Source organism: Podarcis raffonei, chromosome 14 (assembly GCF_027172205.1).
Source record: "Podarcis raffonei isolate rPodRaf1 chromosome 14, rPodRaf1.pri, whole genome shotgun sequence".
NCBI classification, from domain to species: Eukaryota; Metazoa; Chordata; class Lepidosauria; order Squamata; family Lacertidae; genus Podarcis; species Podarcis raffonei.
This window is the reverse complement of record NC_070615.1, coordinates 46,797,367-46,825,366: the sequence shown is the minus strand read 5'-3', so window position 1 is coordinate 46,825,366 and position 28,000 is coordinate 46,797,367. Positions and strand designations below refer to the sequence as shown.

Here is a 28,000-nt window from a genome sequence, read left to right as displayed (position 1 = left end):
GCAGCAATAAATGCCAATCCTACGTTGTTGGTTTTTTAAAAGCCTCCCTCTCTCTTGAAACCTTTTCCTCCGACTTTTTAATAATCTCCTACCAAAAGAAAGCTCGCCCCCACCCCACAAATTTAAACCAAAACGTCAAACTCCCCCTCCCCCCAATCCCAGAGCTTTTTTTCTGGGGTCGCTTTTCTCTGCCTGTTTTGCCCCCCCTTCAATTCCTCCTCCCGGCCCTCCCTCGGGTGCTTCGCCCCCTTTTTCTTCCTCGGGGTCTCCCCCACTTTCTCTCTCTCTCTCCTCAGGCTTCCCTCACTCTTCCCTCCTTCACAGAACAGGAGCTTTCCCGCCTGCCAGCCGTATTCCGCGCCGTCGTAAACGCACGACGCGAAAGAGAAGCGGGCCGGGCGGGTTCGTTTCCCTTTCTGTATTGCTTTACGGCTTCGCCGAAACAGAGCGGCGGAGTAGAAGTAGCAGAAGCGGTTGCGCGCGCTTGAGAACTACCGCCCCCAGAATGCCCCGCGGTGGCGGCTGACGTAAACAACCGAGCTACCTAATTTTTTTGAACCGAACTTTTTTTTTAACGCTGTTTTCAAGTAGTATTACATTCGCCAGTTCTGTGCTGCCTCTACTTTTGCTGTTTTTTTAAAAAAAGGGGGGGGCGAAAAGCAGTGAGGGGAAAGAGGGAACTGCAAAACCCATGATGCACCGCGGTCGCGCGACCTCTTTCATATTTTAAAATTTTTATATATCCGCGCCTTTGCAGCACTAACTGAACCAGCGTGCTCCTCCTATTATTTTATTTTATTTTAAAATCTAAGTTGTGTGCGAAGAGAAAACGATTTTTATTTTATTTTTTATAGAGGAATCGCTTCCGGGGTCACCCGGGTCGCTTCACAGCAGGTCATGTGACTCCAAGATGGCTGCCAGGCGGCGGCTGTGAGGGGGAAGTGACGGTTCGTGCTGCAGGCGCGGGGCAAAGGGAGGGGGAGAGACGGGGCAGGGGGTGTGCGTGTGGAGGGTCGGGCTGGTCCTAGCGCCCACCTTTTTGGTAAGAGGGGAGAAGGGGGGAGGGGAGGAAGATCCGGAGAAGGGCCCATTTCCCAGGGAGGGAAAGTCGAGGGGTTGGGGAGAAAGAAAGGGGTCCCCTTCCTTCCCTGGGGAAGGAGGCGTATTAGATCCTGGGAAGGGAGCCTGGAATTCGAGGCAGCTAAACCAAGGGAGAGGGGGATCTGCCCCCCCCCATGAAAGGGCATGCCTCACCAGGCCCGCTGGGTGAACAGGATTGGTACCCTGTCCTTCAGCTGAGGGGCAGGTGACCCCTAGTCAGAAAGGGAGGTGCCACAGACTCCGGAAGGTGCCCACCTCTGGCAGGGAAGTAAAAGGGAGAGTGCAATAGGTTTCTTTGGGTGTGCAGGAAGCGCCCCCACCCCTGACAGTCCGTCAGCAGAGCAAGTCCATGAGAGGAGCCCTCATTCTCCGCCAATGGATTCCGGTTGACAACTGGTGAGGCACCGGCCCTGCTTTCTTCATGCCCCTTCACCGCCCCCACCTGGAAATATGATCAGCGCCCCAGATGTGGTGGCGTTTACCAAAGAGGACGAGTACGAAGAAGAGGCATACAGCGAGCCAGCCTTGCCTGAGGAATACTCTGTTCCGCTCTTCCCTTTTGCCAGCCATGGGGCCAACCCCTGGTCCAAGCTCTCAGGTGCCAAGTTCACCCGGGACTTCATCCTTATATCCGAGTTCTCGGAGCAAGTGGGACCCCAGCCTTTGCTCACCATCCCGGATGATGCCAAAGTTTCCGGCACCTTTGATCTCAACTATTTTTCCCTCCGCATCATGTCGGTGGACTACCAGGCTTCCTTTGTGGGGCACCCTCCTGGATGCCCTTACCCAAAGCTGAACTTCGTGGAGGATTCTAAAGTAGTGCTGGGTGATTCCAAGGAAGGAGCTTTTGCTTACGTGCATCACCTGACTCTCTATGATCTTGAAGCAAGAGGCTTTGTCCGGCCTTTCTGCATGGCCTACATTTCTGCCGATGAGCACAAGATTATGCAGATGTTTCAGGAACTCTCTGCGGAGTTCTCCAAAGCATCAGAATGCTTAAAGACTGGCAACCGAAAAGCTTTTGCGAATGAACTGGAAAAGAAACTGAAAGACCTTGATTACACTAGAACTGTTTTGCACAATGAGACTGAAATCCAGAAGAAAAACAATGAGAAAGGATACTATACCACACAAGCCATTGAGAAAGCCAATGAACTGGCTAGTGTTGAAAAATCTATCATTGAGCATCAAGATCTTTTAAAACAAATCAGATCATATCCTTACAGTAAGCTGAAAGATTCTGATTTTCACCCTTATGAGCCAGAGTGTGTGACAGAGCAAGTTGATGATAGTTCCGAACAAGGATTTACTACCTCGAAATCTGACGAACCCAGTGAAACACACCTTTATCCTCGCCTGTCCTCTTACACCCCAAAACTTATCAAGGCAAAATCTGCCAAGTGCTTTGACAAGAAACTCAAAACCCTTCAGGAACTGTGTGATGTTTATTTTTTCACCCAGACTCTAGATCAGTTACATCAAATTGAGAAAACGTTCAGAGGTGACGTTTGCTACCTCTTGACCAATCAGATCAGCAGAGCACTTTTGCAGCAGCAAACTATTACCAACTTCCTTTTTGAAGACATGTTCCTTGTTGATGAACGACCATCTGAAAAGCATTTAAATGGCTACCAGGGACCTAACGTAGACAGCCCCAATCCCAAAGGTTTGGAAGTCTGCCTTATTCCTAAAACATTAGTCAGCTTGGGATCTTACAAATCCAGTGTTGAGTCTGTGCCTATAAAGATGGAACAGGAGATTGAAGACATGCAGGAAGCAGAAGTCACTGACCCTGTTACTTATGACCAGCACGACAATCTTGAGTACCTCGATGCAGATCTTAAAGGAAGTGTTAGTAGTGGTGAAAGCATTGAGGTTTTGGGGACGGAAAAGTCTGCTACTGCCCTGAGTCAATCTGAAACCCAGGCAAGCATGCCGCAAGCCCACCTGAGTCCACAAGTGGTGAGGAGCAAAGCTGTCAGCCGAAGGACCATAAGTGAGGACAGCATTGAGGTCCTCAGCACGTGTCCCTCAGAAGCTCTGATTCCTGATGACTTTAAAGCGAGCTACCCAAGTGCCATTAATGAAGAGCCTTATGCAGATGAAGAAGATGAAGGTTTTCGCTTTAGCCCTGTTTTAAATCCAGACAACACTGAAGGCAACCCTGAACCAGAAAACCTGCTCCCTGTGGACTCTGCCTGTTGCATTGGAAAAGAGAGTCCAAATTTTCTCGAGCCTCCGTCCAACATGGTCCCCAAACATTGCGATGGTGACAGTGTGGTCAGTATCCCGCCCCAGCCATACCGACAAGGGGACCAGGGGTTTCACGTGAATTTCACGGACTATTCTTCCCACGATGGCGTCTTGGGAGGCCTCCTCACCTACGAACTCGACCCACATTATCTCTCGAGCAGCAGAGAGACGAGTAAAATGAGCCTGGACAAATGCTCAGACTCCACAAGCTACATCAGCAGCACAGCCTCCACCAGCTCGGACAGGACTCCTTCCCCTGCCCTTCCTGCTGGTCATTTCGGAGAAAGGCACAAGAAGAAGTCGGGGCAAAATGCACTGAGGTTCATCCGGCAGTATCCCTTTGCTCACCCTGCAATATATTCGCTACTGAGCGGCAGGACTTTGATAGTGCTGGGGGAAGACAAGACGATTGTGGAGAAGCTCGTCACCGCACTCTCTCTTTTTGTTCCAAATTGCGGTGCGTATGCCAAGCCGGTGAAGCACTGGGCCACATCTCCTTTGCACATCACAGATTTTCAGAAGTGGAAGCTGATTGGATTGCAGAGGTAAAAAAACCCCACCACCACCACAACCTACCCAGATCTTTAAAATGTCTGACCACAGGCCTATCTAGTCCAGCATTTTGGACTGTATGCAATGGGTTGCATCCAGCTGACTTTTGCTCAGAGTAGACCCATTGAATTTAATAAGATCTAAGCCTTCCCATTAATTTCAATAGGTCTAGTGTGAGTGGGACTGACATTGGATATAACCCGTTGTTAGTCCTACTCAGAGAAGGCCCACTGAAATTGACGAACAAGGCTAACGCAGTTCCATTAATTTCAATGGGTCTAACTTTTGAGCAAAAGTTGTTTGATACAGTCCTAAGTTCCCATTGTGGCTATCCAGATGCCTCTGGAAAGCCCATGTTCTCCAGCAGCTGGTACTCAGGGTCATATTGTCTCTGATAGTGGAAGTAATAACAGAATAATAATTTATTATTTATACCCCACCCATCCGGCTGGGTTTCCCCAGCCACTCTGGGCGGCTCCCAACAGAATATTCAAAACACAATAACATCAAACATTAAAAACTTCCCTAAACAAGGCTGCCTTCAGATGTCTTCTAAGAGTCAGACAGTTGTTTATCTCTTTGACATCTGATGGGAGGGCATTCCACAGGGCAGGCGCCACCACCGAGAAGGCCCTTTGCCTGGTTCCCTGTAACCTCACTTCTCGCAGGGAGGGAACGACCAGAAGGCCCTCAGAGCTGGACCTCAGTGTCCAGGCTGAACAGTGGGGGTGGAGATGCTCCAGGTATACTGGGCTGAGGCCGTTTAGGGCTTTAAAGGTCAGCAACAACACTGAACTGTGCTCGGAAACGTACCGGGAGCCAATGTGGGTCTTTCAAGACCAGTGTCATATGGTCTCGGCGGACATTCCCAGTCACCAGTCTAGCTTCCACATTCTGGATTAGTTGTAGTTTCCGGCCATTGTGGTCCTGCCAGATACACAACCCTCACAACTCTGATCCCTGGCAGTACAGTCAAATGACAATTGATTCCCATTGACAGAAGAGGGGCGCAGTGGTCAGAAATATACCCCGTTCAGTCACCATTTGTTCTGCCATGGTGGGGTTTGGCAGTGATCATTTTCATGTCAGAGGCTTCCATACTTAATCAGAAACCTCCTCCGCCCCTTCCAAAGGTTACCTATGAAAGCACCATTTAGCAGGAAAAATGACCTGCCCGTTGATTTCCTGCGGTAGCGCAGCAGGGGTGTGCAATTGCCGGTGGGGGGGGGAGCGCTGGTGCAGGAATGATATTTCCTGCTCTGGGTCCCAGAGAGAGATGTGGCTGAACTGAGAACTCCTGGCTCCCAATCTCTGCCACTTCACTTTATGATCTCTCAGAGACAGAATGCCTGCATACCTGTAGTTATTCTACCTCGGAATTTCAATGTCAGGATGTTATCTTCCCCCTTCCTTTCCAGAGCATCTTCTCCGTCGGGTGTCAACATGATGCACTCCCTCTGCCGCTACAGCCGCTACATCAGTATCCTGGATGCCGACAGCAAGACTCTCCGCTGCCCGCAGTACAAAGGGACCCTGATCCCCAGGCTTGCTGACCACCGCACGCAGATCAAGCGGGGAAGCACGTACTTTATGCACGTCCAGACCATCCTGACCCAGCTGTGCTCCAAGGCCTTTCTGTACACCTTCTACCACGACCTGCACCTGCCCATCAAAGAGGGGGAGACGGAGGAGTCCTTGGCAAACCGGCGGCTGAACTTCCTGAAAATCCAGCTGGGGCTTGCAAACGAGGACAGCAAAGTGGTGCAGTACCTTGCCGAGCTCCTGAAACTGCAGTACGTTCAGGATCCCGTCCGAGGGGTCAGCCCGGTCCTCAGGTTTGATTACGTGCCCAGCTGCTTGTACAAAATTTGAGTTGTGCCCAGCCTGCCCTGCTGCCTCCCCTCCTCGCCCGCCGGCTCACCTGTGGCCATCTGCAGGCCTAGACGATTCCGCGATTGACACACTAGTCATTGAGAACCCATAGGACGATATGGAGGACCCCAGCGTGGCTAAGCCAACCTCATTAGAATGGGACTTCCTAAACCTCGGTCACACCTCTTTGGAAGAGGGGAAGTTCATTATCATTTGCTGCTTAAAGTGGGGAGCGTGGGGTGTGTGTGTAGCATCTTTAAGGAGCAGTTGGATATCTTGACTATAGGGGATTTGCATGGCACATGGTCGGTGCTGGGTACGTGTGAGTGGCACCAAAGACTTGTGCGCATTTTTTAGAAACCACAGTGAGCCACAGAAACATATTTCAGAAGTGTATGGGAGTGAATTGTAGAAGGTGGAGGGGTTTTGTTTGTTTTTTAAGCTAAACATAAGAATTCAGCTGTTTCACAATAGCCAGACGTTGACCCATCTCTCGGGTCTTTTTGCACCATCGGTGGTTGCAATGACTCCTCGCATTTGCATCCCTGGGGAGTAGAGGGAGGCCCTCCTTGGCTCTTGAGGTCAGAGGTCTGGTGAAGGCCTTTTGAACCCTGGAAAAGCACAAGGGGGCCTTGGTGGGGTGTTATGCTGAGCACTGTGTCTCTGTAGTCCGCTGCACCTTGGCTTGCCTCTCCCAGAGGGGAAAGGGACGCCCACAAATCCTTATATCTGGCCCTGTTTCTGCAGTATGGGGGAGAATGTGAGGAAAGATGGAGTGGGGAGGGTGTGCTTCGGACCCTGTCACACAGGCCAGTGCCATTGCTCCCAAGAGGAGAGGTCTCTGGAATTGCTCAGTGCCCTTAAACCTTAGCACTCAGGTGTCATTGGGATTGAATGTACTGGATTAGGCCTCCCCATGCTTTGTTTGGTACAGCCAGCCCCTGGCGGGGATGGGGGCCAGCGCTGGCAGGTGCAGCTTCCAATTTGGCCTCACCCTTCCTGAACATCCAGGCTTTGCAACCGTTTTACTACCTCTGCTGTCGCTGCGCATTGGGGTGGTTGCCGGTCACGCAGCTTGGACTGGATGTTGGGGCTCCTCCCGAGCCACACACTCTACCGGGTGCGATCAGTTTTGAGCCTTTTAAGAATCTGTCGTTACTCTGGTTGAATCCGGTAGAGGTGGTTCCGCTTTATTTCTTTCGTGCTGTGAAAACTTGAGGTCTCCGATGAGGCCACATCTCATCTGCGTCTTCTCCCTAGCTGCAGATAAGTACAGCAGCGGGAAATTCCAAGCAGGCCGGCTGGCTGATAATTTTAGAGGCGGAGGAACGCCTTACTAGTTTTATTTCCTTTTCTTTTTAAAAAGTTCTCTTTCTGTTCCCTGTGTGTCAGGAAGCTGGTGACAAGACACACGTTTTACAAGAGTAACTGGACTTGTGATATTTCAAAACCTCTGTTCAATGCAATTATGTGTGACAGAGTTCTGGAACTGAATGTACCACCGGAGGAAGCTTCAAGGGCGAGTGTCAAGTTTGGTGTTTTAAGAGTACTGGAAAACTTGATGCAAAGCTGCACTTTGTGTGTGTGTGTGTGTGTGTGTGTGTGTGTGTGTAATGCTGCACTTTTTAGTTCCTCAAGTAATGGGTTGGTAGAGGCCATCTGTACGACACTTTGCTGCTTTGTATCAGAGAAAAAGGATCTTGCAAACGGTACAAACCTTGCTTGAATCTTGCCCTGACACTCCATTGTTCTCAAATAGGGCTGGGAAACCCAGCTACGTTGTCAGCCACGATGGAGTTGCGGGCAAAGCTTTTCTACGAGAGCGGGTGGGGGTGGGGTGTCCCACCTTTTGATGCAGACAGCCCCATGGTGGCTTCACAGCAGCCAGGCTTCCAAGGCGTGGCCCCGCCTGTCCCTCAGCAAAGCAGGCAGATAAATTTCAAAGCTTTTCAGAGAGAAGATAGCACCCCTGTGCTGCTTTCTACCTCTCCTCCCCCCCTCCAAAAAAGTCTATTGGGTGGCTGTTCGTTCATGAAGATGGTGGAGGGAAATCTGTTGTGCTTTGCAGTGAAATCATAGCAGCGTTATGCAAGGACTCCCAATATCCAAGATTTGGAAAAGGCCTTCCTCAGCAGAGTTGCTTTACCACATCTGCAAGGCAAGGTATCTCTTTAAAGGGTAGGACTCAAGAGTCATGGGAACCGTGGGCCTATCTCCCCAAATGCTGTCATTGAGTCTAGTTTTCCCCCTGTACAGTTTAGGAATATTTGCCCATATTGTGACATCATCACACTGGTTTCCTCCTTCCCCGTTGGTGGTTGGGAGCCACAGTATAGTGAATGTCTCTGGATATTTCAGATAGTCAACCTAGCCAGTGGGATGCCATTGTTGGCACATCTAGGTCAGTGTTCCCCAACCTCGTGCCCTCCAGATGTTTTGGACTATGGCTGCTATAGCAGCCCGCGGTTGGGGAAGGCTGGTCTATCCCAGGAAGCCTCTCCAATTTTAGATTCTTTGGGTCCTGGTTTGTCAACTCCATTTGGCAGGCTTTTCTTCGACATCTCCCTTAATCTCAAGACCAAGCCTTCATTTATAGACTTTTCCTCCTTTGATGGTGGGAGGCAACACTTTCCTGAATTGCTAAAGGAATGTGTGTGTCCCTCTGTGAAGAGGTAGCTTTTTCTTGCCTTCCTAAAAAGCCTAGTTTGCACATTAGCCTTGTATTCAGATATTTCTCCCGCCACCACTGCCAATACAGAAATGGACACCTGCAGTTTATTTGGGATAATGGAGACACAAAATCTCACAAGGTCTTCTAGGTGCCCAGGCTTGGGCCCACCAGAGACTTTTCTTCTGATTTAGCTGAGCAATGCCTTTCCATCTGAACATCTTAAGAATTTGCCTTTTCAAAGCTTGCACTATAAGCAGAAATACATGAAGGATCCCTGAGGAACTGATCTAGATTCACAGTGGTCCTATCTACTCTGCCCTTCAGACAGTGTTCAGGGCTTCGGCATTGCTTATTATTTTTGCAGGTGCAAAAGGGACCTGTTACACTTGCAGGTATGCCTGACATCTTGCCTGATGGAAGCAAGATCTGTGAATCACAAGGCTCTGGAATCGGTCTTGGTGGTTCACGAGCATGCCATAGATTGTAGTGTGGCACTGCTGACTTTTTTTTTTAAAGGGTTCACATATATGTAGATACAAGGCCTGCTGGTGAGCCCCTTCCTTTTCTCAAGAGCCAAGACTTAGCCCAATCACCTGCAGAGCCTAGTAACGTGAACTAGTTTTCTGCTTTCGTGTCCTTAGCCAATCCTTAACAGATTGCCAACACCCCACAGGCTCAAACGTCCTCTTCCGCCCCTTGTCAGTTTTAACAGTGGTATTACACCCTAGCAGCGCCAGCCAGCTTCAAATCCTGGTTACAAGCTAATCCTAGCCGGCTAGAAGCTCCTGGCAGATGTAGTAAAAAAAAAACCCATATTAATGCTAGCAGAGAGAAAGGGGAAATCCATACAGGACAGAGTGGGGAGATTGGAGGAGCTGGGGAGAGGGCCCCCCCTCTTTCATCAGTGGTTCTAGCGTCAAGAGGAAGGCAGATCCTATACTTGGCCCATTCCGCATCCTCTCAGTATGAGCTGCTTCCATAACGGAGCTCATCTAGCCATTTGGCAATTGAGGTGTTTGCATATCTCTGCTGCTTTAATCTTGCAAATATAACGATAGGCTGATCCATGGGAACATCACACACAGAGGATGTGAGTGGCCCACAAATTCAGCAGCTTAGGTACAATCGGCCCCTTGAGACATGTGAATTGGCGTTGGCGCACTACATGCGCGGAGCTGGCGCTGGCCTGCTTGTGGATGCAACATGCAGGATCGCGGTCCCTCTGGGTGCTGTGGAAAGCCCAGATGTTGGGCCCCATAATTCTGCATTTTCCTCTTATCAACCAACTACTTGACCTTTCTCCATCTCGACTGGACTGGGCTAGCAGCTCCCTGGAAGTAACAACTTCCCCAAGTGATCTTCCTAACTGCATGTTCAGTTTCTTGTCCGCACTTGTAGGAACACAACACTTTTCGCTTAAGCAGTAGTTTAAGAGAGGAAGGGATACACGAGCGTCTTCACTGAAGAAAATCTGAGCAGCATGCCTTCCATGTCTTAGTGCTGTTAAGGTGTGTACTGCAGAAGCGCTTCACAAACAATACTCAACACCCAGTGACTACAATGATAAAATGTACATTGGAGGCAGGGGGAAGAAGAAGAAATTATTTATTTGGGCTCAAGATATTTTTGAAATACAAAATATATATATATATACTGGTTGTATTTTTTAAAGCTTATATAACCCTTGGCGTATATTGTGGTTCAATTCTTGATTTTATTGTGCTTAGTAAAAAATTGTCCTGACTATTTCTGAGCTCCTGTGTCTGATACAAAAGGGGGGGGGGAGAGAGGACTGGAGAATGGCAACCACAAAATGTTGGGAGTTGAGCAATGCAAGAGGCCAGCCATGGGTGGATCTAAACTGGAAAAAATGCTGTAAGTCAGAAGTAAGATCGCTTTAACAAAGGAAAAAAAATCTCTATGGAAAATTGCGTTAAAAAAATTCCTGGTCCCTGGCGCCATCTAGTGTTGCATGTTTATAGTGCATCCAGATTGCTGTTTCTTTGCTAATGTAGCTGAGAGTCCCATGCCTTGGATTTAGAAAGACAGAATTTTGCCTTGCTATGTTGTTTTCAAATACCCATTGCTGGAAGCCACAGGTGGGGAGAGTGCTCTTGTGCTTAGATCCTGCTTGCAGGTTTCCAGCAGACACCTGGTTGGCCATTGTGAGAAGAGGATTCTGGACTAGACTGGTGGACGCATCAGGACTTTTCTTACATTCATGGTAGGCCCGCTCTGATAAAATTGAATATCCGAGACGGTTTGCTTAAACTCTCCCCGTTCTCCAGCGATTGGAAAATTGTGCCAGTTGCTATTCCACAGCGATGTTGGTGAATGGAGAAACGTTATCTTCGCCCTTTCCAGGTATCGCTATACACGGCTGAAATACTGGTAGTCTAGAGATGATATCTCAGGCACAAGCCACGTAAAACAGCTGGATCCGACTGGAAGGTTTGTCTAGCCTTGTTTTCTGCAGTGGAATAGCTGCGTGCTTCTGAGAAACCCTCAACCAGGCCACAAAGGCAACGGCCAGCTGCCTAGCAGATCAGTGAGGGTTCAGTGGTCTCTGAAGGAGAGGATTCTGTTTAGTTTTCCAATTTTCAGGTGTGAGCACCCTGCTCTGGTAGCCCAAAGGGCAATCAGCCACAGGGGCAGCAGGGAGACTCCCCAAGCTTTGCAGAAATAAAAGAAATCTTTTAAGGGGGGGAGTAAAAAAGATGGGGGGGAGCCCCATTGCTGCAGGGTGGGAATGGAAAACCAGGTGGGATGAAATGTATCCCAGAGGCATAACTGTTTTACTGGAACAGAGGAGCGATCCACACTGCAGCACTTCGTTCCAGGTTGCACGTTTCATGACTGATCCCTACTGACAGATCTGTGCTCTTAATACCCCTGCTAAATGCTCCTGGCCATGCCCAATCCTTGTGGCAGGGGGTTCCGCAAACCAAAGCAAAGGAAGACTTTGGTTTGAGTTTTCCTGAATGAAGAAAACTCTGGTTTGAAAGTGGCTCAGCTATGCTGGCTGAAGACACCACAGCACAAAGGTCTATCTTTTTGTTGTTTCTTGCTTAGACTTGGAGTAAATCTGTTTTCTCCAACAGGCCAGCTTTAACGAGGAAGCTCAAACCCGGCAAAAAATCAGATTCATTCTTCCTCGTGACCCAGTTTGACGTTTATTCAAACCTCGGGGGCGCTTCGAGTTGCTGTCGACATTGTATTTCCCCCTTCCGCCACCTCTCAGCCTCTTCCATTTAAGACCTTTGGGTAACAGGTTGATTCCGTATGCAATATTTTTAACACCGATTTCCATTTGCAGCAACTGTGTGGCACATCTCTCTTGGGGCCTCTTTACCACTGCCAGGGGTATAATTCTGGGATGTCCATTAATACGGCTGTTAACCTCGCCGATGGAGGATTTTAAATCTTCATTTGGCCTGTGCCCATTTCCTCCATATTCAATGCAACTTATTTTTTTAAAAGATGGGGTAGAGGTTGGTTAAAGAGCAGGTTTCAAGAGCAGCTCTGCTTGTAAGAACAGTAAAGAAAAGGGGACACTGGAGATGCCTCGATTCCTCCTAAATCCCTTTTAGGGGAGGGCAGCTTTCGTGAGACAACCCACACTTCAAAGCAGCCAAGAAGAATCGCAGCTGTTCCAGGCAGGAGTTTCCTTGCTGTTCTTCTGGCGCAGGGGGGGAACCGTGACTTTTCTTTTATAGAACAGGCAAGCCAGGGAGGGGGAAGGTATCTGCAAAGGCCTCCACCTCCTGCCGGAGGGATCTCAGGGGACCTTGGTACTTCTCGTCAGACACCAGCTTCTCCTTAAACTCCCGCAGCGTCGCTTTGGGACTCATGTCGCTCTGGACCTGCAAGGTGAGCTCGATACCTGCATGGGCAACACAGAAATTTCCTCGTTTGGCAGCTGAGTTGGCTACAGGGTGATCAGTTACTATGGACATACCAGCAAAACCTCAGCAGAGAGGGAGAGGGCTGTGGTTCAGGGGTAGCGTACGCCTTTCGCATGCAGAAAGGCTCCAGGTTCAATCCCAGACGCCTCCCGTTTAAAGGACCGCAAAATGTCTCTAAATGTTGAGACGCCACAACCAGTAAGAACCAATCGCTCTGCCCAAGTTGACCTGGTAGCCCAATTTGGTATAGGGTAACTCCATGAGTGGGATGCGGGTGGCGCTGTGGGTTAAACCACAGAGCCTTGGGCTTGCCGATCAGAAGGTCGCAGTTTGAATCCCCGCGACGGGGTGAGCTCCCGTTGCTCGGTCCCTGCTCCTGCCAACCTAGCAGTTCGAAAGCACATCAAAGTGCAAGTAGATCAATAGGTACCGCTCTGACTGGAAGGTAAACGGCATTTCCATGCGCTGCTCTGGTTCGCCAGAAGCGGCTTAGTCATGCTGGCCACATGACCCAGAAGCTGAACGCCGGCTCCATCGGCCAATAAAGCGAGATGAGCGCCGCAACCCCAGAGACAGCCACGACTGGACCTAATGGTCAGGGGTCCCTTTACCTTTAACAAGTGTGCCAGCCCAAACCCTCTGAAGGGCGGCCCTCCAGATGCTATCAAGCTTCAACTACCACCAGCCCAGGACAAGCATGGCCAATGATCTGGGATGAAGGAAATAGTGGTCCATACTTACTTATCTGAAGAAGTGTGCATGCACACAAAAGCTTATACCAATAACAAACTTAGTTGGTCTCTAAGGTGCTACTGGAAGGAATTTTTTATTTTATTTTGTTTCAACTACAGCAGACCAACACGGCTATCTACCTGTCACTGAATTTGCATTGGCACTCCCAAATCATTCTGCAAATAAGTGAGGGGATGAAAGCAGCGTTCACCTAAGGCAGATGCTGCTGGCGAAGATGAGGTAGAAAGCAAAGCCCAGATCTCCAAAAACAGAGCTCCCATGCCCACATGCACCTTCCTACCTTTATGGATGAAGTGAGCGACTTTCCGGAAGTCCTCTTCCAAGAATCCCCTGGAGGTAAGGGCTGGTGTTCCCAGCCGAAGACCGCTGGGGCGCAGGGCACTCTTGTCTCCTAGGCACGGGGGAAGAGGCCGGGGGTTGAATCCAAAGACACGGGCAGCTGGCCAGTTTTATACATTGCACAGATAAACTGCATAAAAACTGAAGCCTGTTATTTAAATCCTCAGTTTTCCTACCCAGCAGTCTTCTAAAGTTGCTGCTTTATAATAAATATTAATAATAATAATAATTTATTATTTCTAACCCACCCATCTGTCTGGGTTTCCCCAGCCGCTCCAGGCAGCTCCCAACAGTTTAAACCCTGAAAACTGGTGACTAATGCTTTGGACAAGGCTTCCCCAAAGGACAGCAGCAGTGACAAAATAAAGGACAGTCAGTTGGTAGAACATGAGATCACAGCGTTGTGGGTTCGAGCCCCATGTTGTGTGAAAAATTCCCGCATTGCAGGGGGTTGGACTAGACGACCCTTGTGGTCCTGTCTACGATTCTATTATTCATAATAATAAAAATAATTTATTACTTATACCCCGCCAATTTGGCTGGGCCTCCCCAGACACTCTGGGTGGCTTCCAACAGAACACTGAAAACACAATAAAACATCAAACACTCAAACATCAAAACTTCCCTAAACAGGGCTGCCTTCAGATGTATTCTAAGAGTCTGATAGTTGTTTATTGCCTTGACATTTGGTGGGAGGGCATTCCACAGGGCAGGTGCCACTACTGAAAAGGCCCTCCGCCTGGTTCCATGTAACTTGGCTTCTTGCAGTGAGGGAACCGCCAGAAGGCCCTTGGAGCTGGACCTCAGTGTCCGGGCTGAACGATGGGAGTGGAGACGCTCCTTCAAGTATACTTTCCCATCCTTCCTGAATTTCTCCCCAAATGGGGAGGGGTGGTTAACTCAGCGGAAGAGCCCCTACTTTGTGTGCACAAGCTGCCGAATGCCATCCCCTGGACCACTAGTTAAAGGGGTCTCGGGTCCAGGAAAGATCCTCTTCCTGGGAGAGTTATTTCCAGGCAGAATGGGCAAGATGAGGCCAGAGAAATCAGTGGGCAGACTTGGCCTGTCCATACCCAGCTAGGAGGATCCGAATTAACCGACAGAGGGAATGACAAGGGGACGTACCGTATTTTTCGCTCTATAACACGCACCTGACCATAACACGCACGTAGTTTTTAGAGGAGGGAAGTCCGTAGGCATGCAACCCGTAGGCATTCCCTCCATAACACGCACAGACATTTCCCCTTACTTTTTAGGAGGAAAAAAGTGAGTGTTATGGTGCAAAAAATACAGTACTTTGTTGAACTCCCAAATGTGAACTAGGAAGGATAACATCTAAGAAATATATCCCTCTCCTAGTTTCAATACACACACCCTACACCAGGCATTTCTGAAAACTGGTAAACCCCAGCGCTGCGAGGGGGATGCTTGGCCATTGCTAAGCATCGTGAAGAACCTCGGCCACTCTCACCTGGGCAGGTGTTCTTGTTGCATGCAATGGAGCAGAGCTCAAGGACCCGTTCGGCCCGCCCTCCGTCCGTGCCTCGGCTGCGCAGGTCCACCAGGATCAAATGGTTGTCGGAGCCGCCTAGGAGAAGAGCCAAACACCAGCAGTGACTCACTCATGTCACCCCAAATTTGCAAGGGTGATTGGGGGGGGTCAGCAGAGGGAAATGAGGAGCATGGCACCCGCCAGCGAAGTTTGCAAGCATCAGTTCAGTAGGACAAGCCAGATAAGAACTGGCTTCGTGTTTTAAGCGTCTAGAACAGGTCATCCTCATGCTGCTAAATTACAAATTACCGTATTTTTCGCGCTATAGGATGCACTTTTTCCCCTCCAAAAATTGAGGGGAAATGTGTGTGTGTCTTATAGAGCGAATGCAGGCTCCTTGGCTTCAGCGAAAGCAACGCAAAGCCTCCAAAGTGCAGAGGGAGCGCTCCCTCCTCGCTCCGGAGGCTACGCTTTCCTTTCGCTGAAGCCTGGAGAGCGAGAGGGGTCGGTGCGCACCACCTCTCTCGCTCTCCAGGCTTCAGGGATAGCCGCCTGAAACCTTTGGAGTGCAGCAGGAACTCGTGCTGTGCTCCGAAGGTTTTGGGTTCCTTTTGCTGAAGCCGGGAGAGCAAGACTTCGGGTTCAAATCCCCCGTTTGGCTGGCCACAGTCACTGGGCGACCTTGGGCCAGTCGCTGCCTCTCGGCCTAACCTACTGTGCAGGATTGCTGTACGGATTAAATGAGGAAGGGGAGAACGACGTATACCACCTTGAGCTCCTTGAAGGAGGTGGAATGGTGGTATATAAAGTGTAATGAATAAATAAAATAAGAGGCTTTTAGCTTCTGGGACTGAGATATCAGCCCCACCCTCACCCCTCGGCATCCCATGGAGCAAAACAAAACTGTTAATGGCAGCTCAAGCGTACGATTCAAGCTACATTCTCTAAAGCAGAGGTGATGAACTTGCAGACTCTGTCCCCAGACAAAACACTGCAAAAGCCTCCAGCCAATTCACCTGGAAGCAACACCAGATATTAATAAAGGTGCAGAGGTTCCCAATCACAGCCTCACTTGTAAGGGAAAGCAGGGGTGACTCTTTCATTTTCTCTTTATTTCTTTCAATAATAATTTTTACTAGTTTTCAATTACAACAATCCAATAATAGCCTCATCATAACAATGCCAAATTATAATACAATTAGTAATACCAGTGCTTTTGTTTTCTAGGGGTACGCAGGGACACGCATACCCCTAAACATTTTGGGAATCTAAGTGTGTCCTCATTGAGGGGCAGTATTTCAATATGAGTAGGAAAACGAGAGCACCCCTAAACATTTTTTTAGAAAAAAAGCACTGAGTAATACCAATCATTGAGGTGCCAAATTATACAATTTAGTTCCCGGTCCGCCCGTGCTAGAATTGATAGTTTGGTGATTTACTTTATTTCTGCGTTCCAAAACCTTATAAATTTCAATTATGCTCCAGTCAAAATAACAACCCCTTATATCACAACAATCCCTTATATCGCAGTTTTAACACCTTCCCTTTGTATTTCCACATTAAATGATGTATACAGCTACAGGTGAAGCGTTCAAACTCCTTGGTTCTTCCTGTGTGTGGCAATTATTCTGTCCGTAATGTTTCCTCCTGACAGGGGTGACTCTGTGTGTGTGTTGTGTCCTAGCTGTTCCTTACCCGTAACAATGTGATATCCCAAGCCAACAAGGGCATTGGATAAGGCCTTGCAGTTGGCGACGACCTGCCTCTGGTAAGCTCTGAATTCCGGAGTCATGGCTTGCTTCAGAGCTACCGCAATTCCTGGATGAAAAAGAAGAGAGGAGGTGGCAGCTGGGCATGTTTAGCCTGGAGAAGAGGAGGTTAAGGGGTGATATGATAGCCATGTTCAAATATATAAAAGGATGTCACATAGAGGAGGGAGAAAGGTTGTTTTCTGCTCCAGAGAAGCGGACACGGAGCAATGGATCCAAACTGCAGGAAAGAAGATTCCACCTAAACATTAGGAAGAACTTCCTGACAGCAAGAGCTGTTCGGCAGTGGAATTTGCTGCCAAGGAGTGTGGTGGAGTCTCCTTCTTTGGAGGTCTTTAAGCAGAGGCTTGACAACCATATGTCAGGAGTGCTCTGATGGTGTTTCCTGCTTGGCAGGGGGTTGGACCCGATGGCCCTTGTGGTCTCTTCCAACTCTATGATTCTAAGATTCTAGGTAGTCAGGCATGTGGAACGGGGAAAGATGTCTCATCAAACACCTCCATCTTCATGGGCCTTTTCGGTGGCTGCTCCCAGATTCTGGAACTCCCTCCCTCCTTCCTTGTTGCCCTTCCGCCAGATCTATCGCAGATCACTCATAGACAGGGTGGATTTGATTTAAATCAAATCAATTTAAATCACGATTTAAATCACTAGTCAGTAAGACTTGATTTAAATCATTATTTTTTTACAGAAAGACTCATTCTTGCTGGTATAATCTTAATATTTACAACCAGAAGGTGGTTTCATTTTTGGAATAATAAATTTTCAGAGTAGTTTTTACAGTTATATCAAAAACTACTGATTTGGTTATACTATTAGAAATACATAGACAGATAATTATGAAATTATTGTGATGTTTAGTAAGTTAACTATATTTGGACAACTTTTCCGCTGTACTTTATTGGAAGGAGAAAAACAATAATTTCCTTAATAACAATTTAAACAATTTACATAACTAAAGCAATAACTTTATAGCATATGTATCTATGTTAACTGATGTGGTTAAACAATCTCTTTTTTTAAAAAACTAACTTAGACTGAGTTTTAGCACACATGAAAAACTTAAAACAAATCCTTATTTGATGATGAATAGCCCTTGGACTATAATGTAACTTAAATAGAAAACTATCTTTAAAAAGATCTTTCCTCCATATCCAAGAGCTGCTCCCTAAAGTAAAGTGATTTCATAAGAAATTAACTGGATTTGTTTGGGAATTAAAGGACTTAAAACAGACTCTTTAACAGACCTACTATGTGATCCTTTTCATATTATCCTTGGGGTCAATAAAAATTTTAATTGCTAAAAAAGAAAGAAAGAAAGAAAGAGCACAATTCAAAGTGTTGGTGCTGACCTTTAAAGCCCTAAACGGCCTCGGTCCAGTATACCTGAAGGAGCGTCTCCACCCCCATCATTCTGCCCGGACGCTGAGGTCCAGTGCCGAGGGCCTTCTGGCGGTTCCCTCATTGCGAGAAGCAAAGCTACAGGGAACCAGGCAGAGGGCCTTCTCGGTAGTGGCACCCGCCCTGTGGAACGCCCTTCCAGCAGATGTCAAAGCGATAAACAACTACCTGACATTCTGAAGACATCTTAAGGCAGCCCTGTTCAGGGAAGTTTTTAAGGTGTGATATTTTACTGTATTTTTGGTTTTTATGGAAGCCGCCCAGAGTGGCTGGGGAGGCCCAGCCAGATGGGCGGGGTATAAATAAATTATTATTATTATTATTATTATTATTATTATTATTATTATTATTATTATTATTATCTTTCCTCCAAAAGCATTTTAATTTAAAAATCTGATTTAAATCAAAAAAATCTGATTTAAACCAAAAAAATCCATTTTACATTTTAAAAATCCATAAAATAAAATAAAATCATTGATTTTTATCCACCCTGCTCATAGAGATAGCAGTCTGCCTGCAGCCTCCCCATTTTAGAGAGCCTGCCTCACCCGCAATGGCGTGGTTGTGGGGCCCTCCCTGTAGCCCAGGAAACACTGCTTGGTTGATGAGGCTTTCATAGTTGTACAGGATTTCTTTCCCAGTTTTCGGATCCACGCTGCGGGCACCTGGGGAGAACAGAAAGGAGGAGGGTAATTTGGGGCAGGAGTTTTTGGGGTGCTGCTGCCGCCGCTCTCAGCTAATCCTTCCCTTTGGCTCCAACTTTGCAGTCACCTAGAGCCAAACGCTCAACTCCAAACGCAATCAGCTACTGAGAGAGGTTGCGGCCCAGCGGCAGAGCACCCGCTTGGAGTGCCGAAGGTCCCGTGTGCGATTCCTGGCGTCGCCAGTTAAAAGCGCAGGCAAGCAGGCGATGGGGGAGCTTCTCCCCATTAGAGTAGAAAGCACCAGGGGAGGCAGAGCAATGGTGTCTCTCAGTACAAAAGGACTTCAGTGGTGGTGTAGTGGTTGGTGCGTCAGATTTGGACTGGGAGACCAGAGTTCAAATCCTGACTCGGCCATGAAGCTCACTAGGCAACCTTGGGACAGTCACTGCCTCTCAGCCTAACTTACCTCACAAGGTTGTTGTGTGTGGATTAAATGAACCATGGACAAAAAGCTGGTCTATGAAAGCAATAAATAAATAAATACAGTGGTACCTCGGGTTAAGTACTTAATTTGTTCCGGAGGTCCGTTCTTAACCTGAAACTGTTCTTAACCTGAAGCACCACTTTAGCTAATGGGGCCTCCTGCTGCCGCCGCGCTGCCAGAGCCCAATTTCTGTTCTCATCCTGAAGCAAAGTTCTTGACCTGAAGCACTATTTCTGGGTTAGCAGAGTCTGTAACCTGAAGCATATGTAACCCGAGGTACCACTGTATAATAAAACCATTACAGTCGTACCTTGGTTCTTGAGATGTCTTGTGACTCGAACGTTTTGGCTCCTGAAGGCCGCAAACCCGGAAATGAGTGTTCCGCTTTGCGAACGTTTTTTGGAACCTAAACGTCTGAGGTAGCTTCCGCTTGAGTACAGGAAGCTCCTGCAGCCAACCAGAAGCCGCGCTTTCGTTTTTGAACAGACTTCTGGAATGGATTCCATTCAAGAACCAAGGTACGACTGTACAGTGGTGCCTCGCAAGACGAAATTAATTCGTTCCGCAAGTTTTTTCTTCTTGTGAGTTTTTCGTCTTGCGAAGCACGGTTTCCCATAGGAATGCATTGAAAATCAATTAATGCGTTCCTATGGAGACCGCCTTCAGACCAGGTCCGGGGACAGCGGGGAAGACGCGCTGCGCTTCCCCGCTGTCCCCGGAGATTGTGGGGCTGGCAGTGGGGAGAAGGGCTCTTCTCCCCACCGCCAGCCTTCAGAAGAGGTCCGGGAACAGCGGGGAAGACGCGCTGCGCTTCCCCTCTGTCCCCGGAGCTTGCGGGGCTGGCAACGGGGAGAAGCGATCTTCTCCCCGCCGCCAGCCTTCAGAACAGGTCCGGGAACAGAGGAGAAGCGCTGCGCGCCTTCCCCTCTGTTCCCGGACCTGTCCCGAAGGCTTGCGGTGGGAGGAGGGTTTTCCTCCCCACCGCCAACATTCAGAATGCTGTTCTGAATGTTGGCGGTGGGGAGGAAAAACCCTCCTCCCACCGCAAGCCCCGGGAACAGAGGAGAAGTGCTGCGCGCCTTCTCCTCTGTTCCCGGACCTCCCACCGCAAGCCTTCAGGACAGGTCCGGGAACAGAGGAGAAGGCGCACTGCGCTTCCCCGCTGTCCCCGGAGATTTCCCTACGGGCTTTCGTCTTGCGAAGCAAGCCCATAGGGAAATTCGTCTTGCGAAGCCGCTAAAAATCGGAAAACCCTTTCGTCTTGCGGGTTTTTCATTTAGCAAGGCATTCGTCTTGCGGGGCACCACTGTATATAGAGTTCCTAGAAATTTACTTAATTACAAAATAAGAATTGACAGCATTAGCATTACTTGGGGGATATGAGAAGGGCCAAATGAAGTTGGCTTGGAGAACAAATTTATTTATTCTTAGCTTCCTATATTGGGACGCGGGTAGCGCTGTGGGTTAAACCACAGAGCCTAGGACTTGCTGATCAGAAGGTCAGCGGTTCGAATCCCCATGACGGGGTGAGCTCCCGTTGATCAGTCCCTGCTCCTGCCAACCTAGCAGTTCGAAAGCACGTCAAAGTGCAAGTAGATAAATAGGTACCGCTCCGGCGGGAAGGTAAACGGCGTTTCCGTGCGCTGCTCTGGTTCGCCAGAAGCGGCTTAGTCATGCTGGCCACATGACCCGGAAGCTGTATGCCGGCTCCCTCGGCCAATAAAGCGAGATGAGCGCCGCAACCCCAGAGTCAGCCACAACTGGACCTAATGGTCAGGGGTCCCTTTACCTTTACCTAGCTGCCTATATTAAGTCTTAGCAGCACCTTTCTCCCCATCACAATTGAGGTTGCCGGTGAATAAGCACTGAAGGGAGTGTAAATAGCACCGGCGATCTCTGGCACCGTCCACTGGCACTTCGGCCCCCAACCATCCATTTCCTGATGCATGTGGCCCCTGACTGCCCACCCCTAAGTTCACCCTCTTCCTGGAAAAAACAGGCAGTTGTTCTATGCCACAACCCTCACCTTTCCGGAAGAAAATCATGCCCGCCCGGCACCCCCGCAGGGTTTTGTGTGTCGTGGTCGAGACCACGTCGCAGTGCTCGAAAGGGGACGGCACCACGCCGGCGGCCACCAAGCCGCTGATGTGGGCCATGTCAGCCATCAGGTATGCCCCGTTCTCATCGGCAATCTTCCTCATGCGAGCGTAGTCCAGGTTCCGCGAATAGCAGCTGACCCCTAGGAGAGAAGAGACCATTCAGAATGCCCAAGACCAGCTGGGAAATTTAAAACACTTAATTGATGCAACAAAAAACAGCATAAAATACAGTATAAAACGTGAATAACAATCAATTCAGAATTCAAAAATCAAAAATCAATTTAGGGGGAAAATCCATCCAATAAGCATTAGATGATCACCAGGGCGAGCTGGCTAAATTAGTCCTACTTGGGCCAGTGAGGAGACCAGGGGAGAATTAGCTGTGGGGTCCCAGAGTGGGTAATCTTCATAAAAAGGGGAGGGGGAGGGAAGGAAGGGGAATAAAAGATCAGGCTAAGTTCAAGTTGAAAGCCAGGCGGAATAGCTCTGTCTTACAGGCCCTGTGGAAGGAGGTTAAATCCTGCAGGGCCCTGGTCTCATGGGACAGAGCATTCCACCAGGTTGGAGCCATCACTGAGAAGGCCCTGGCCCTGGTGGAGTAGGGGGATTGTTGGCGATTACGGAATGTTAGTAAGGGTACATCTCCACCAATCGTCTTACCTGCGATGATCAGCTTTGGGTGGAACAAGCGGGCATTCTCCTCCAGCCTATCATAGTCGATGTAGCCAGTTTCAGGGTTGACCTGGTGAGAAGAAGGACCAAGAAGAAGAGTTCAACAGGAGCAGCTCCTCCAGCTTCTGGTGTTGCCTGGGGGTAGGCACACTGTGGTAGACACCAGAAGAGGAGATTGGCAACAGAGACACCAGCAGGCATCAAGGAAGGGTCCAAGCAGAAAGTTCTCAAGCTTGCATCTGCAAGGCGAGAGGCTGGCTCATGCTTGGGGCCTCACACATCTCATTACACAACTACAAGCTGAATTGGCTACCAGGATACCGTGCTAAGGAAGAGCTGCGGCAAAGAAACTTCTGAACGCATTCTTAGGTAGCCAAGTGCTCAACCACCACACACTTAAAAATGAAAAGCGTATACGGCCTAGGACCCTTGTACCTATGGGACCGCCTCTCCTGGTATGTCCCACGGAGGACCTTACGGTCTTCAAACAAAAACATCTTGGAGGTCTCGGGCTACAGGGAGGTTAGGCTGGCCTTGACCATAGCCAGGGCTTTTTTGGCTGTGGCCCCGATCTGGTGGAACGCTCTGTCACAAGAGACTAGGGCCCTGCGGGACTTGACATCTTTCCGCAGGGCCTGCAAGACAGAGCTGTTCCACCAGGCCTTTGGCCAAGGCGCAGCCTGACCCCCTCTCTCCTTCTGGAATCCTCACAGAACTCTAGCCCAATGGTTGCCATTAATTTGATTCTGAATTGATTTTAGAATGCATTTCAATTAATTGATTGTGATTTTATGTAAACTGTGTTACTTTTATTGTTGTTAGGCACTCTGAGCCCGGCTTTGGCTGGGGAGGGCGGGATATAAATAAATTATTATTATTATTATTATTATTAATGCTGGTGGTCAACAAAAGAAGTTCAAAGACTCTCTCAAGGCAAATCTGAAAAAAATGTAGTATAAACACCAACAACTGGGAAACAGTGGCCTGCGAGCGCTCCAATTGGAGAACAGCTTTTACCAAAGGTGTCGTGGGCTTTGAAGACACTCGAACTCAGGACGCAAGGGAGAAACGTGCTAAGAGAAAGGCATGCTTGGCAAACCCTCACCATGATCAACTCTTGCCCGGAAACCTATGTCCCCACTCTGGAAGGACATGTGGATCCGGAATTGGCCTCCAGAGTCACTTACGGATCCACTGTTAAAACTGTGTTAATGGAAGACAATCTTACTCGACTACGAGAGATCGCCAAAGAAGAAGAAGACCCAACAAATTGCTGCATTCAGAAGAAGGACAGAGATCCTTCGGCACGGAACGCGGCTCACCTTGTAAGGCATGGACTCAAAGAAGATGGAGGTGGCCGAGATCTTCTTCTTGTCCGTCATGAAGCCGTGGGTCAGGTGGCCTCCATCTGGCAAATCCAAGCCCATGATCCTTCCGTGGGGCTCCACGAGGGCTGTGTATACTGCAAAGTTCGCTGGAGACCCTGAAAATGAGAAGGGGGCGAGAGAGAAAGCCTGAACATATCCTAGCATATGTTCTGAGGTCCAGCGCCGAGGGCCTTCTGGCGGTTCCCTCACTGTTACAGGTAACCAGGCAGAGGGCCTTCTTGGTAGTGGTGCCCGCCCTGTGGAACGCTCTCCCATCAGATGTCAAGGAAATAAACAACTCTCTGACTTTGAGAAGACATCTGAAGGCAGCCCTGTTTAGGGAAGTTTTTAATGTTTGATGTTTTATCGTTACAGGTAGGTAGCAGTGTTGGTCTGGCGTAGTCAAAACAAAACAAAATAAATAAAATAAAATAAAAAAACTCCTTCCAGTAGCACCTTAGAGATCAACCAAGTTAGTTATTGGTATGAGCTTTCGTGTCCATGCACACTACTTCAGATAGTTTTATCGTGTTTTCAGTTGGGAGCCACCCAGAATGGCTGGGGAAACCCAACCAGATGAGCGGGGTTGTATGTATGTATGTATGTATGTATGTATGTATGTATGTATGTATAAATACTATTATTATTATAGCATACTGCTTTCTAAATATAATGGGCTACAGTTCCCGTCAGCATGACCAATGATCGGGTTGATGGAGAACACCCCATTGGTTGTCCCTACTCCAGATGTTTCTGCATCCCTCAACCATTGACTACTCTGGCTGGGACTGATAGGAATTGGGAACCCAGCAAAGACATCCATGTACACACAGTGCTTTATAGAGGGAGAGGCCAGGCCTCTGATCCAAGGAGCTTACAACAGGCTTCCTCAACCTCGGCCCTCCAGATGTTTTCGGCCTACAACTCCCATGATCCCTAGCTAGCAGGACCAGTGGTCAGGGATGATGGGAATTGTAGTCTCAAAACATCTGGAGGGCCGAGGCTGAAGAAGCCTGGCTTACAGCTTATATCACTAGATTCCAACAGAGGAACCAGCCCTCTCCACAGCCCTCCATTACCAGTTAGATGATAGGAATACCTGAGTAGGGCTGAACATTGACTCCCCACTTCTGTGGGTCCAGCCCATAAGCCTCCAAGGCTCTTTTCTGACACAGCCTCTCCAGCTCATCCACAAACTCCGTCCCACCATAGTACCTAAAACAAGGAAGGGGAAGGAAAGTTCTGTGTGCGCATCTCCATTTTCATAACCGCAACACTGGCTTATAGTCTCTGTTCTCGCTAGAGGTGCATCATACGATTGGCAACAGACATAAACTGGGCGCCATGGGGTGGAGTTAAGAGCTGTTGAGAGCAAGGCAACGTCACCGCAACCCGTGTCATTGAGGAATGGTGGGAGGAACCAGCCGAGGAACCCCCAAGGGATGAAGGCTCAGAGCCTGAAGACTGGTAGATAAGGAAGATAAGGAAGAGGGAGAAGAGGTCACAGGGTTTAGTGAGCTGGGGGAGTCTGCGGCAGAGGGAAGTGCAGAATCAGTGGTAGAAGCTGAAGCAGGGTAAGAGGGAGATCAAGAGGCTGAGAGGAGTCAAGCTGGTGAAGAATCAAGGATGCCTCCCCCTCCTACTGCGAAAAGCTCCCTTGCCCCCCTCGTCTCCCGGAACCAGAAGAGGCATGAAAAAGGGTGGAGGAGAGGCTGGCTGCATGCAGGCACAGTCTCAGATTGCTTGGGGAAAGCCCTGGAGAAGAGGGGACTCAGATGGCTGTGGACTTTCAGTCTCAGCAACCGATCCGTGGGGCAAGACCTACCAGGGATGAGTTGCTGCGCTCCTTAGGCCTGACACTCAGCCAGGTCTGTGCAGATTGTGTGATCTACTGCCGGCTCGCTCCTGACAACGTGTCACTGGAAGCCTTTATCAACAATGAGACACAGACAAGTTTGCTTGGCATGGGGGGAAAGGATCTCAGCCAGGCCGTGAGCCCAAGTCCTCTGGCCCTTACCTTTGTCCCGGGTATCCCTCTGAATATTTGTTGTTCATGCAGGAGCCCAGGGCCTCCAGAACCGCCCGGCTGGCAAAGTTCTCCGACGCAATCAGCTCCAAGCCAAGCCGCTGCCGCCGCTTCTCTTTCTTGATGATGTCGTAGACCTTTGCACAAGGAGGAAATGGATACGGGACAGAAGAAGATCCCTTAGACCCAGTGAGACCCATTGGGCCACTGAGCTCAGTACTGTTGGCACTGACTGGCAGGATCTCATGCATGCAGTCTTTTCTTGCCCGGCCTAGAGGTGCCAGGAACCTCCTGCATGCACACCTTTCCCCCAAAGGTGTAAGGTAAAGGTAAAGGGACCCCTGACCATTAGTTCCAGTCGTGGACGACTCTGGGGTTGCGGCGCTCATCTCGCTTTACTGGCCGAGGGAGCCTGCGTGCAGCTTCCGGGTCATGTAGCCAGCATGACTAAGCCGCTTCTGGCAAACTAGAGCAGTGCACAGAAATGCCGTTTACCTTCCCGCCAGAGCGGTACCTATTTATCTACTTGCACTTTGACGTGCTTTCGAACTGCTAGGTTGGCAGGAGCAGGGACCGAGCGACGGGAGCTCACCCTGTCGCGGGGATTCGAACCGCCGACCTTCCGATCGGCAAGTCCTAGGCTCTGTGATTTAACCCACAGCGCCAACCGCGTGTAGGAACACAGTAAAATGTTATGCTGTGAAACACGGACCACTTATAAACGCCATCTCCAACTCCTCGAACGATTCCATAAACGGTGACTCCGAAAAAAATTACACATCACTTGGGAAGACAGGCGAACTAATGCCAGTGTACTGGAAGAAGCAAAGATCACCAGTGTCGAAGCAATAATTCATCAACACCAACTTCGTTGGACTGGTCATGTTGTGCCAATGACTGATGATCGTCCTCCAAAGCAACTACCCTATTCCAAACTTAAGAATGGAAAGCGTAATGCTGGTGGTCAACAAAAGAGGTTTAAAGACTCTCTCAAGGCAAATCTAAAAAAATGTAGTATAAACACCGACAACTGGGAAAAAGTGGCCTGCGAGCGCTCCAATTGGAGAACAGCCTTTACCAAAGGTGTCATGGGCTTTGAAGACACTCGAACTCAGGACAAAAGGGAGATACATGCTAAGAGGAAGGCACGCTTGGCAAATCTCCACCGTGATCAACAATGACATTAACAGATGTTCTCAATATGAGAACAGGGCCTTTTCTGCAGTGGCTCCCCTTTTTTGGAATGCTCTCCCCAGAGAGGCTCAGCTAACGCCGTAGTTCTGTATCTTTAGGTGCCAGGCAAAAGCTTTCATCTATAACCCGGTCTTAAACCATCTGTGGCCTTTTAGAAGTGGGTGGGAATGTTTTTAAGGCATTTCTTTTCCCTCTTGGTTTGAATGCATCTATGTAGGGTTTACTGTCTATTTGCTTGGTTGCAAGTCGCTTTGGGTTCCCCGGGGCTAGATAAAGAGGCAAACTCTGAGTTTGTAGAAATGGCAAAATTGATGGCAATTATTAGAAGCCATTCAAATCACAGAATAATTAGAGAGTGGGATGGAGTGAAGGAATACATGAAAAAACATGGTTCCGGAATTGAAATATTAATAGAGAATGTGTAAAACGTGCAGGGGTAAGCAAGGAAATAATAATAGAATCAATTGAATAATTATTAAATTATAGCAACACAACAAGATGGAAGAAGTAAAATATTGAGATCACACATGGGTGAAGGGGAGTGTGGGGTATATGGGAACCTATAATATCATTTATAATATAATTTGTTAACTGTGTTGTATTTACATTTAGCAAAGGGAAGCCTAGAGTAATTAGATATATTTTAATTTAGTTAATCTATGTAAAAGGCTTATGTTAGAAAATGAATATAATTTTGAATTTGATGTTTGTAATTTTTTTTGGTTTTGAAATAATTTTTTTTTAAAAAAGAGAGAGAAAATTGGACTTCAGCAGCATCTGGGATGGCCAAAACAGGCCCCCGCTCTGCTGCAGAGGTAGGAAGGTGGGAAAATCTGAAAGGGTTAAGCCAGCGCCAAGTGCAATTTTCTCAATGAACGTCACTGAGCCTGTAAACGTCAATGACCTGCTGTCCCCCAGTTGCTCAAAACCATTGCCGACGAATGACAGCGGTCCCTGCCCTCTGGTTTCTTCTGCCAGAATCAATACTACCCTCTCCTGGTTGACGTCACTGTCCAAACATGAAGCCCTCTTACCTCTGGGTCGTTGGTGTCTAGAGGCTCCATCACCATCTTGTTGTGAGAGGTCCACTCCTCCTTAGTTATGGGGTTTCCATCTGTTTTGGGGAGGCTGGCCATGGCAGCAGCCCAGAGGAAAAGAACGGCAGAGGATTGGCCGGAGGGCAGGCAAAAGGGAGTCCCAAAACTTTGGAAGCTGAAATTGAAAAAGGTTAAGTGAGCTATCAGGCCTGTATACTCTGCTTTGTGGCCCTTAACAGAGCCATCAAGGAGGTTTATGATAATACAGTGGACACTTGGGTTGCAAATGTAATCCTGCGGGATGCACGTTCGCAACCCGCAGCAGCACGTCTGCACACGCGGGTTGCGATTCACCGCGTCTGCACATGC

General features: G+C 48.7%; 2 protein-coding genes across 2 annotated transcripts; one reads left to right on the top strand and one right to left on the bottom strand.

Moving 5' to 3' along the window:
- Window positions 1-1,057: 1,057 nt before the first annotated feature.
- SMCR8 (SMCR8-C9orf72 complex subunit) lies at window positions 1,058-8,958 on the top strand. Its single transcript, XM_053364181.1, has 2 exons — window positions 1,058-3,899; window positions 5,325-8,958. The coding sequence occupies exons 1-2, from the start codon at window positions 1,552-1,554 to the stop codon at window positions 5,776-5,778; spliced, it is 2,802 nt and encodes a 933-aa protein (XP_053220156.1). The 5' UTR covers window positions 1,058-1,551; the 3' UTR covers window positions 5,779-8,958.
- A 1,079-nt stretch (window positions 8,959-10,037) lies between these two features.
- On the bottom strand, window positions 10,038-27,733 carry SHMT1 (serine hydroxymethyltransferase 1). Its single transcript, XM_053364188.1, has 11 exons — window positions 27,629-27,733; window positions 25,392-25,537; window positions 24,474-24,589; window positions 23,330-23,490; window positions 21,996-22,077; window positions 21,263-21,475; window positions 18,657-18,773; window positions 16,634-16,756; window positions 14,918-15,034; window positions 13,388-13,498; window positions 10,038-12,332 (listed from the first exon to the last, which is right to left on the bottom strand). The coding sequence occupies exons 1-11, from the start codon at window positions 27,728-27,730 to the stop codon at window positions 12,160-12,162; spliced, it is 1,461 nt and encodes a 486-aa protein (XP_053220163.1). The 5' UTR covers window positions 27,731-27,733; the 3' UTR covers window positions 10,038-12,159.
- Between the last annotated feature and the right edge of the window lie 267 nt (window positions 27,734-28,000).

Excerpts from the sequence above, each read along its gene's own strand:
- SMCR8 (XM_053364181.1), top strand. The coding sequence starts at position 1,552 with ATGATCAGCGCCCCAGATGTGGTGGCGTTTACCAAAGAGGACGAGTAC. Across the intron at positions 3,900-5,324 it reads AAGCTGATTGGATTGCAGAG|AGCATCTTCTCCGTCGGGTG; the intron begins GTAAAAAAACCC and ends CTTCCTTTCCAG.
- SHMT1 (XM_053364188.1), bottom strand. The coding sequence starts at position 27,730 with ATGGCCAGCCTCCCCAAAACAGATGGAAACCCCATAACTAAGGAGGAG. Across the intron at positions 21,476-21,995 it reads CCCAAAGCTGATCATCGCAG|GGGTCAGCTGCTATTCGCGG; the intron begins GTAAGACGATTG and ends CTTCTCTCCTAG. Across the intron at positions 12,333-13,387 it reads CGCTCACTTCATCCATAAAG|GTATCGAGCTCACCTTGCAG; the intron begins GTAGGAAGGTGC and ends TTGCCCATGCAG.